The sequence below is a fragment of the Alosa pseudoharengus genome, unplaced genomic scaffold, assembly GCF_046254945.1.
Source record: "Alosa pseudoharengus isolate Yale_2024_CS ecotype anadromous, Long Island Sound unplaced genomic scaffold, YU_APseudo_1.1 YU_APseudo_1.1_scf_10, whole genome shotgun sequence".
Classification (NCBI taxonomy): domain Eukaryota; kingdom Metazoa; phylum Chordata; class Actinopteri; order Clupeiformes; family Clupeidae; genus Alosa; species Alosa pseudoharengus.
Genome location: NW_027468565.1, coordinates 20652015 through 20663450, shown reverse-complemented (window position 1 = coordinate 20663450; position 11436 = coordinate 20652015). Strand labels below are relative to the sequence as shown.

General features: G+C 44.6%; 2 protein-coding genes across 2 annotated transcripts; one reads left to right on the top strand and one right to left on the bottom strand.

The window, feature by feature from the left end:
* Nucleotides 1-105: 105 nt before the first annotated feature.
* Nucleotides 106-4396, top strand: fth1b (ferritin, heavy polypeptide 1b). The gene is made up of 5 exons (XM_076267248.1): nucleotides 106-191; nucleotides 1062-1167; nucleotides 1264-1410; nucleotides 3353-3478; nucleotides 3705-4396. Exons 2-5 carry the CDS (start codon nucleotides 1066-1068, stop codon nucleotides 3861-3863), a joined length of 534 nt encoding a protein of 177 aa, XP_076123363.1. The 5' UTR covers nucleotides 106-191; nucleotides 1062-1065; the 3' UTR covers nucleotides 3864-4396.
* A 1189-nt stretch (nucleotides 4397-5585) lies between these two features.
* On the bottom strand, nucleotides 5586-11066 carry best1 (bestrophin 1). The gene is made up of 9 exons (XM_076298660.1): nucleotides 10915-11066; nucleotides 10648-10742; nucleotides 9867-10100; nucleotides 8655-8809; nucleotides 8332-8409; nucleotides 7953-8105; nucleotides 7633-7713; nucleotides 7105-7256; nucleotides 5586-6672 (listed from the first exon to the last, which is right to left on the bottom strand). The coding sequence occupies exons 1-9, from the start codon at nucleotides 11064-11066 to the stop codon at nucleotides 5586-5588; spliced, it is 2187 nt and encodes a 728-aa protein (XP_076154775.1).
* Between the last annotated feature and the right edge of the window lie 370 nt (nucleotides 11067-11436).

The following is an 11436-nucleotide window of genomic DNA, read 5'->3' as shown; positions in this document are numbered from 1 at the left end:
CCGTTATATAGCTTTATGGATTGTTTTTATTTTTAGGTGTGTCTTCTGTCATGCTAGCCAATCACCGTTTTGACGAGACGGGCTTGTTCTTACCGCGCACACCAATCGGAAAACGGGACAAGGCAGGTAGGTACACCAGCAAGTTGGTTTGAAAAACAGAATTTCTTCAGAGGACGAACGTTTTATTTACAGTGAGTATGTGGCTAGAACAATGTCTAATTCTATAAAAAATTAGAAGCACACGACTAAATTACGCGGAATTTCCTAATTTGAAAATTCGAATATCTTAGCTAACGTTAACCCCCAAGTTCAGTATTTGGCTAATCTTACCGAATTCTCCCTAGCTAGCTAACGTTAGCCATGAGCCTCCAAGTGCGCGCCGTTGGTGTGGGGTTGAGGCAGATGAGGTTTGTATTGGGTTAGAATCTTAAATTTGGCAAATTCTTGCAGCGGGTAGTCGCCTGGTTTCTCACTCTTCTATGGACTTAATGATTACCAGATAAGTAAATCATTGGATCACTGACGAGTTGCACGAGTGCTGTTGGCCTATTGTACTTGTTCATTGCACAATCAACTTTGTTTGGGATGCGTGTGTGTGTGTTGACATATTGTCTATTGCACAATCAGGTTGTATATGGGTGCGTGTGTGTTGACATTGCCCAATGCTCATATTGTTTTGAATCAACGGGACCTCTACCCTCATTCCATCGACGTCAGCATGCGTCTTCGACATTGTTAAATCCATCCATTAAAGGAGACATAGCATAGGCTATATAGATATAATCATCATTTTATGTAACATCATTTTACGCTCTTAGTCGTCCAAAATGTAGCCTAGCCATCTTCCCTAAATACATTCAACATAGGGAGTGTTTTGAATTCTCCTATTAGCACACGGAATCACTTGAGTTGTTGGTTATAAATCCTAAACATAGGTCGCCATACTGGGTCAGCCAGGATGTCGTCGACTCCAATTGAGTTATTTCATATCATAGTATGTGGATCGTTTCCCATTGATGTGTTATATACTAACACGTTTTTGTCCTGTTTCGTTTCTCCAGAATCATGACATCCCAAGTACGGCAGAATTATCACCAGGACTGTGAGGCTGCCATAAACAGGCAGATTAACCTAGAGCTTTATGCCTCCTATGTTTATCTCTCAATGGTGAGATGGCTAAACTGAGAATACAAATTGTTTTAATGCTATTGCTATTAGGGTGTTAGTGATCAAAAAGGTGTGTGTGTGTTTGCACAACTACAGGCTTATTACTTTGACCGGGACGACAAATCCTTGCCAAACTTTGCCAAATTCTTTAGGGCGCAGTCCCTGGAAGAGAAGGAGCACGCCGAGAAACTGATGAGTCTACAGAACAAGAGGGGAGGGAGGATTTTCTTACAAGATATCCGGGTAACCACGATCAGTGATATACCGTTCGAAATGCTGAATTTATTCAGGCAGTTTTATTTACCATTGCTCAGACCAGCCCTTTTGCGGTCTCCAACAACATTTCCTATGTGTGTCATACCTGTCAACATTTAGCTTTCCAAAAATGGGAGATTTTTTTTGAGGGGGGGTCAGTGTTTATACCGGATCTGTGTTTGCATATTTAATACGTTTCATACACGTGTTTCAACCTATGGTTTCAAAACTGCATTTCGGTCGTTGCTCTTACCTTACCATTACCTTACGCATGCCAGTTATGTATCCACCAGCTGCCTGCCTGGCCTGCAGCCTACTTCCAAAACTCCAAAGCTGCTTGATGTCAGATTTGGTTCCGAGGGCACAAGTTCAGTGTATCAACTCAATAACAGTTTATTTGATGTGTTAATCAATTAAATTCCCAACAATTTGACAACAGCTAGTTCTGGAGTAGGCCATTCAACTAGCCCGCTTGCTTACGACGAGACTCAGGCTGCGCAGTCGGCACCCACTTCCTTATTTGGGTTTTGGGTTGACAGGTTTTAGTCTATGACAAAACGGTTGAAATTGAAACTAAGTGATCGTGTATGTGTAGGGTGTATTTCATACACAATCTGGCAACTTGAGAGATGTCAGACTAATAAAAAAAAATGAATGGATCACTGATTTGATGGCCATGCAAATTACGGGATTTTTCCGGGAGAAATAACAAAACGGGAGGGTGCTGGGAGATGACCTTGAAATACGGGAGAACCCGGGGAAAACGGGAGTGTTGACAGGTATGATGTGTGTCCAAGCTTTTGGTCAGACATGATGTAATGAATTATACGTTTAAGCAAGGCCGTAGTCATGATGTCAACATTGGGGGGGACCAAATCTGTGGTGGGGTTATTCCAAACTTTTGACGGACACTGATGCCCCCCCCCCTGTGAGTTTTGTGAAAAGAGAAGGGTGGAGAAGAAGCAACTTCACTGGTCCATCCCTGGACCCGTGACTCCATTTGTGTTCAAAATGTATACATTAAAAGAAATTACAAACTAGAGTATCTTATGATAACCTCTATATTACACAAAATGTGGTTCTTTGACTTATTACTTACACCCTTAAGATTTTTTTAAACTAAGGCTTAGACCGGTTTGGAGCCTAATAAGATTTTGTCTTTTAATTTAAATTGTATTATGCTGGCGGCTAATCACACAATTTTAACGTAGTTTGAAAGGGACAGGATTCAGGAATAGGCTACTAAAACAGGCCCCTCTTCTGTCTGACTCACCTCATGTTACCCCTGTATGCATTATAGACTGGCTTCTGACAAAACGTTTCACTTTTGCTATCATTGCGAGAATAGGCTATTATGGAAAATGTTCCAGTCTGATCGGCTCCAAACATGTATGGGATTTCCTTAGCCTGTGCTACACCTTTCCAAGAAGTTTTGTGAAAATTGTACCGGTAGCTTTTGCGATATTTTTGACAGCCCTACCTCACTGCAGTAGGGTGCAGTAAATGGAAGCTTTTGATAGCGCACGCCACTAACGAAAAACGGAAAATCACCAGGACAAACCACTCAGGGGTGTAGGCTACTCTGGAACCATAGGTCACTAATTTGTGCGTTATTTACGTTTAATTATATGTCAGATAAGTGTTGGTTTCCTGTAGGCCTAGTATAGCGCTTTATTCTTTCTTTATTTTTCTATGTCCGAATATTAGGGGGGGGGGGGGGCATTTTGGTCATATTTGAATATTGGGGGGGACACGTCCCCCTCAATGTCTATGGTGGCTACGGCCCTGCGCTTAAGGACATTTGGTGTAACATGAATATGTCTGAAAAGCACAATGCGTCTCTTAACTCCCACAGTTTTACAAACTTCTCTTCTCTGTGGTTCTCTACTCACTCCCTCTCTGATTGTGTGTGTGTGTGTGTGTAATGTAGAAACCTGACCGGGATGAGTGGGGCAGTGGTTTAGAGGCTCTTGAATGTGCTCTGCAGTTGGAGAAGAGTGTGAACCAGTCACTATTGGACCTGCACAAGGTCGCGTCTGACCACACCGACCCACACGTGAGTCAGTTACATGCACCAAAAAGCCTGTCAGAGTGAAGTCTCAGAGCTAGATATTTTGTTTCAGTGGAAGTGGTTGCTGTTGAGAAGCATGGCAAAAAAGAATTACATTCATTGGTGTCTCTCTTGTCTCACTTTCTTTTTCCCTCTGCCATTCTGTATTCCTGTCTTTCTATCTACATCCTTGTTTCTATCTCTGTGTCCTCCCTCTTTCTCCATCTTTCAGTTGTGTGACTTCATAGAAACACACTACCTGGTTGAACAGGTGAAGTCCATCAAGGAGCTGGCTGACTGGGTGTCCAACCTGCGCCGGATGGGTGCTCCTCAGAACGGCATGGCTGAGTACCTATTTGACAAGCACACTCTGGGCAAGGAGAGCGACTAAGAACCGCCACTGCCGTCCTCTCATCTGGGCCAGATCAGGGCCAGTACTAGCTGCTATCAGGACTCCCGTCGTCATGACTTTTGCATGTGGGTCTGTCCAACCCAGGCATATGATAATCCAGCACAGCTTGTGCATAGTTTTACCGACAACATGTACATCCTGCCTATACTGTAGGCTGCTTTGAATAAAAACAAAGTGATTACGTATATTTATATTTTAAGGAGGATATACTGTCCCAGGACTAATGCGGTCCTCATGATAGCCATAAACACTTTAGGCGTGATGTTCCCTTTGGAAGGCTCAGCCTATTTTCCGTCCCACATTCCCACCACTGTGAGACATGCCTACTACTGTAAAGCAGGTACTCCTGCTTTTATTTGTCCTTTGCTTGCTCATGTGCAATTTATATTATGATTTGTGTATATCACATAGATATTAAAATGTGGTATGTTGTGAATAAAATATAGGATCACTCTCCTATATACTCTGTCTGCATACAATAAAAGACTGTTGGAACAACAGCCAAAATTGAATTGTCTCAGTGTTTTGTATTATATTTGTCAACAAATGTCAAAACTCAGCTTGGGTAAAAAAGCTGGAAAAAGTGTATATTTTTAATGTCAATTTAATTGTATGTGCAGGATGTGATGAAGGTCAATATGTTTTTAAATAGTAAATAAGAAGAGATTGTTGGTTTATTAAGTGGACTTAATAGTGCTAGAATATGAAGGTCTGACACGGACCTAGATTCATGCTCTGACTTCTGGGTCACAAAATTTTTTTTTTTTAGTTTTTGGCTGTTCCACCCTTCAGTTGAATTACAGTGGCATGTTTTTTCCGGTGTTGTGTTCGAGAGAAAAATAGCACACCTGAAGTCCCTGGTACAAAATATTTTAATTCCTCAGAAAATCCCATTTTGCATCTTATTACAGTGGTATTGGCATGGACCAGAGCCTCTACAGGATGTTTTGGGGATCTAAAGTACGGGATCAGCCCAGCTTGAATAACACCCTTTGTGGTTCACAGAGTGGCAACTAGAGCAAAACACTGTATTAGATGAACTGTTACCTCAGTAGCCCTGCATAACATACTGTATACACATACACACACACACACAAATAGGCCAGAGGAAACATCCATATGTTGTAGATCTTGTCAGAGGTCTTGTTAGTCTGTGGTCAAGTCCATTGACTGGAGCCCAGCTACTCTGTCTGCAGAATATACTCTGCTGTTTCCATGAGACTGGAGTGGATTGATCGGTCAACTTTTATTTAATGCCGCCTTAGGTACTATCGTCACGGTATAACTATGCTTACTGTAGAGTACTTAAGAGTAAACTACATTCTGTTACTGTTTCTAGAATGTTATGTTCCTGCATAATGACACACGACAGACATATTTACAGTTAAAGTTTGTAAAAAGTAAAAAGTATGTACATATGTAATATATACATTGTATATTTTTAGAACCTTACACATTACTGATGTCATTTTTACCAAAGGCTACCTAAACTAAAGTCGGACTTGTAGATTTGAATACTCTGATGCATTTATGGTGATTGTGAAACATTGATCAGTGGTGTTGTTCAGTGTATCTTGGCTCAAATGCAGTCTCCCATGTTAATCTGGCCAGGTGAGCATCAGAGAGTGGGACAATGGTCAGTTTTCAGGAAGTCAGAGGTCCCTTAGTCTCTGCCACACTTCCTGTTTCACTCTTGTTCCCTCACCCCATTGGCTCTCCCTGTCCCTGCCCCGCCTTGGAGACCAGACCCCTCAGAAGATCCTCAGTCAATGAGATCCCGGAATCATTAGGGAAGTTCTGCTGATTGGACGCAGGCTGGCTGCTGGTGGGAGTGGCACTGATGGGGTTGAGGTTGCTGCTGCTGCTGAGCGCTCCGTTGCTGCTACTGACCAATCGTTGGGCGCTGCCGCCACCGCTGGGGAAGTTCGGGTGAGGCACAGCGCCGTTGCACAGGTTTGCAGGGGAACCGGTAGCGCCGGAGATGCTGCCACCACCGCCACCGTTGATGCTGTTTGAGCTGTTGGTGGTCTGAATGAGAGGCCTGGAGGGAGGAGTGAAGGAGAAAATTCGCTCCCCTCCTCCTCCACCTCCCATAACTCTAGCACTTAGGGGTCCTGGCTGACTGTCTGCAGAAGAGGGGGTGTCCAGGGAGAGGCGAGGGGGCAGAGGGTGTCTGGAGGGAAGGCCCTGCCCGAGCCTGGGCTTCGGGAGGGGGCAGAGCTCGGGGACAGGATCTGGGAAAGAGAAAGCCGGACCAGAGGGGGTGTCGGACCCATCGTCCCCCAGCCATGGGAACGCGGAGGACGGGGGTGGCGGCAGGTGACCTGGTGTGTCAGGCGGCAAGAGCTGGGAGCCCACCGCGGGGTGGGCGAGGGAGGAGGACGAGCTGTGGGTCCAGTCGCCCTGCGCCCGGCGCGTGGGCCTCGGCCGCGGCACGGGCGGGGGCATGGAGTGGATGGGCGTCTGCGGGCAGCTGTAGAACCCCGGCCGCTCGCACATGGGGATGGAGGAGAAGGCGTAGTCCATGTCACGCTCGTGAGCGCGGCCGTGCCCCCCCGCGAGAGCAGGCGCCTCGCCGTGCAGGTGGAGGGGGAAGCGGCTGAGGGGGGCGCGAGGGCGCCGCCGTAGCAGGGACACCCGGGAGGTGGGCGTGGGTCGGGGGAAGCTGGGGGACTGGACCCCCAACAGGCGGGACAGGTTCCCCAGCAGAGGGGTGGAGTGGTTGGCCTCCTCGTGCTCCTTTATCTGTTCCAGGTTAGACTGGAACTCCATCTCCTCCTTCGGCACACTGGGGAGGGCAGCAGAGATATAAAGTTAGTCTAAGGACATTTAGAATGTCTCAGAAGCTATTTCAACAGAAGATTCATAGTGAGAAAATTATGTTAAAATGATCAATATAAGAAGTTTTAACACTGACTACTAAGGTGCACTAGTGTAACAATAAGGCAAGCTGTATACAGTCTTCAAAGTATCTGAGTGAGAACGAAACATTATTTTGTCATACGAATAATGACAAAATAATTCATAAAATGATAAATGCTACATAGTATTTGCTGTTGGTGTGTTTTGTTGCTGAATATAGGAACACAAGGTGAATTTCCATTGTCTCCGGGCTATTTTCTCAAATCTGTCATGTTCACACACCCTGGATTCTTCAATTCTCATTTAGGATTCAGTCAATCTCTCAAGGACCAAGGCAACAGCACAGCGGGACACCCACCTGATGTCCAGCGCTGAGCCCATGAATGAGGGCTTCTTGTGTTCAGCGCTGGCCGCTGTGTAGGGGGGCTGTGGCTCCGATTCGTTCCAGTACTTATCCCTCTCCATCAGAGGCACGCTGTCGTACATCTCGTCCACCGACAGCAGGGACACCTGAGGAGAGCATATTACATAGGTAAACACACACACACACACACACACACACACATACACACACACACACACACACACACACACACACACACACACACACACACACACACTCACACTCACACTCACACACACACACACAGACACTGCTCCAGAAGCTCTAGCAGCAGACTTCACCTGATGTTGATTATGTTTGTTCTTTTATGGATTAATTGTTTTTTTCTTTTTGACATTAAAATCAAACCCATTTAGCAAAGCAGACTTAGCCTAATAGGAAGATTAAAATGGTATAAACATCAGGGACATTGACCACAAATCCTAAACATTCTTGAGAAAAGTCAGTAGACAATATGTATGTGAAACCTTTACAACATATTACCTGTAAATTACGGTCTATCAGCCAGTTGGTCTCAAAATCATCATCATCCTCTCCAAAGGGATTTATCAGCTGTTCTGCCACCTGAAAATGTATATAAAAATAAATATCAAGGTCTTTCTTTGAGTCTTTCAAAAAATCTTTATACTAGAACTGAAATAACTTGAAAGGGCAGTGAAATGGTATCCCTGTCTGATAAGTCTATATTTAAACACAACAGTGCACACACACACACACACACACACACACACACACACACACACACACACACACACACACACACACACACACACACACACACACACACACACACCTTTCCTCACCTTTAGCCATCCAACATAGAAAAAGAACTGTAGCAAGGTGAACACAGGCAGGTAGAAGTCCAGGTCATGGCCTGGGTAGTCCTGACTAGGGTCTAAAAATTGCCGCCCAATCAGACAAGCCAGGAAGAAGCTATACACAGCCACGGTGACCACCTTAAATAAAAGGTGATAAAATGAGTTTAGACATTAAGCAAAATAACCTGAAAAAAAAACAGTAGCTATTCTAATTCACTACTGGGTCCCTACTATTTGCATTTGTGCATTGATATCACTGAGTTGTGTGTGCTAATCGTTCTATTGTTAGACTAATGCTTGTGCGAGTAAAAGTATAAGAGATCTGATTGTGGAATGGTAGATAAGCTGTACTGATAAGCCCAACCTGCGTGTAAACTAGAGGCAGGCTGATCCAGTCGTAGCTGTACAGCTTCATGCACTGGGAACGCAGTGTGTTCAGTTCCTGGAGAGAGAACAGAGGGTGTTTGCTTACTTCACATGCAAGTGTTTGATTAGTGTAAACACAGGTGTCATTGTTGAAGGGGCCTCACAAACATTTCAAATAAAGGATGTTTTGTTTCATATCTCATATTTTACTACAACAGTTATGAGAGGGAACAACAATGAGTTCTTTTCCATGTACAAGGTGCCAATAAAGGAAGGTTTGGAGACTTAAATGTTCTAAATGTCGATACCCATCAGACTCACATTGAGGAGGGCAGTGAGGGCCACATCGTTGTTGATGCGCCCCTCTGCCCTGGCCCTCATGGTCAGGTTGACAAACCACATACAGGGAACCCAGAATTTGTTGTGTGGAGACGGCAGGTCCTCCAACTGCCTCAGCTCCTCTGCAGTCATCAGACCTGAAGGGGAGGATGAGGGGACACATAGGTGTCAAACAACACCTCATAGGCTGAATCTCCAAGTCCCCCTATAAGACTTAACTGACATCCTTTGATAAGTGATTGAATTTGAGAGGCTGTAAAGGTTCAAAATACTAATGATAGGAATGGGACAGCACCTGTGACCTATCGTTAAACTGACAACACCAGAAACGTGTTGCAAGCACGTTTCCGTTTCCATTTTATGCCAGTTTTTTACTGATGTTTTTTGCAAGCTATTCGAGCCTCCCTTTGGGCAACCCTGAGTTCCACGTCATGACAACACCATGAATTGTTGGGAATGACCTTGAGTAAAGTCTGCATTCATGCCGACTTAAGGGACCGGAAAGGGTACAGAAAGGGTGCGAGCGAGCCCTCATGCACTTCACAGTTTCACAGACAGCTCTAAGCCCTCACAAAGTTAGAGCAAGTCTGTGAGTCTGTGAGGGTGGACATCGAGATTCACCCACAGACTCGGAGGAGAATACAAATGGTTTGGGAATGAGACGGAAATTAAGTTGAAACACATTGTCATAATCAATCATATTTGTTTACATTGGTGTAACAACACTATTTTTTTGCAGTAGAAACCTTGCCAGTAACTAAAGCTGATTTAGACCCTGCCTAAGGGCTTGTTTCCCAAAAGCGTTGTTGAGCAACGACTAAGGTAAACACATAAAGAAAGTGTTCAAAACAATAATCTCTCATTTAACTAGGTAATTATTCATTATTCATGTTGCATTTAGACAATTTCTCTAAATGCAACATAGATCTGTTCAGAGTCAGCTGGTGATAAAAAAATGTTTTAGGAAAATGTATTTTGGTTCTTGATCTTTGAAATGCTGTGACAAAAGAATTATGTGAATTAATCCATTCTGCATTCAGCAGTTAATGTTTGGTATATATTATAGAACTTTGTTTCTAAAACCATCATTCTAAAACATAACTAAGTGAAGCTGCAAGTCAGTGTGTGTGTGTGTGTGTGTGTGTGTGTGTGTGTGCATGTTAAAAGCATCCCACTCAGCTGGTGAAGACATACCTGCCTGAACCAGGTGGTCCATAGTGGGGAATCTTTTGTAGACGGCGGTGCTGACTGATCGGTAGATGAGCACTCCTGATAGGTTGGCGTAGCGCATCAGGGTGCGGCGTACGAGGCGAGCTGATTCGTCAGCGCCCCTCACATGACCACCCACCAACGCTCCCAGACGGTCCGGCCAGGGAACACTCTCAAACTGCCCCCACCAGCGAGACACCACCAGTGTCACATAGAAACCTGATACACACACACACACACACACACACACACACACACACACACACACACACACACACACACACACACACACACACACACACAGACATATGACCATAGACACACACACAGATGCACATTTTTGCTATATATGTTTTTTACATGGTTTGTATATGGTTTGATGCCATAAGACTGTCAAACACAGAGAAAATACATACAAAGGTTTAAACATCATTAACTTTGTTCCAGTACCAATGACACATAAAGACCTGGGCGCCTGTACAGGAGCAATGCTGACTGTATGTGGTGTTTCAGTGCAAATGCCTGTGATAAATTATCTGATTAATTTAGCTGTATGATAATGGAAAATCATTATGTAAGGAGAGTGAAATGCTATATGCATGTTAAGTAATCATGATTATTACTTAACATACATATAACTTCTCACTATCAAACCTTCTTACATAACTTAATGCATGTTAAGGAATCACCATAAGCCATTGTCATTATTTCTAGTGCATGAAAGCTTCATATCATAATGGGGCATTATGAATCCACTTGTACATACCTAGTACGAAGGACAAAGGGATCAGATTGGCATACTTGTCACAGTAGATGGCCAGTTTCTCAAAGAGCCTTCTCTGCCCTTCATCCAAGAGGAACCTGGGGAGAAGTAAAGGTCACAATTGGGGTCAGTCAGTGTATGCAGTGACATCCTCCAGGGCGGCCTTCTCCATTTATTTGTGTGCGTGTGTGTGTGTGTGTGTGTGTGTGTGTGTGTGTGTATGTATGTGTGTGTGAGTGTGATGTGCTCTTGTTTTTTTTTTTTACACACCTGTACAGGACGCTGAAGCCAAAGTAGAGGATGGTGAAGATGATGAGCTCTCTGTAGAGCAGCTTGTAGATGCTGCCCCTCCAGCGCAGGAGCAGGTGGGAGAAGGTCCCCAGACCAGCATCCGCCACCCTGCGTGAGTAGGTCACTGTCATTGCTGCCCCCTAGTGGCAAGGATGACCAACCTCACAGGGCGCCACGAGAGCTGGCGTTAGTGTTGGAGGAAGGTTGGGTGGGTGGGTGGGTGTGTGGGGGACTAGCCTGAGGGTCTCTCACTTGTACTGGCCAAACAACACAGTGCTAACAGGCTAGCAGACGCTTCACAGCATCTACAATGACACCCTCACTTGCTGCTGAGTTCACATGTTGGGGGGGGGGGGCAAACCGGGAGAGATACAGACATAGAAACGTATGCCCACACAACACACCTTCAGGCTGTGACCATATGGCTCAGCTGACCAAAATATCAAAGTTATTAGCAGAATAGAAAGTGCTGTTAGTATTTATGTTGGTTGGGGGAGATAA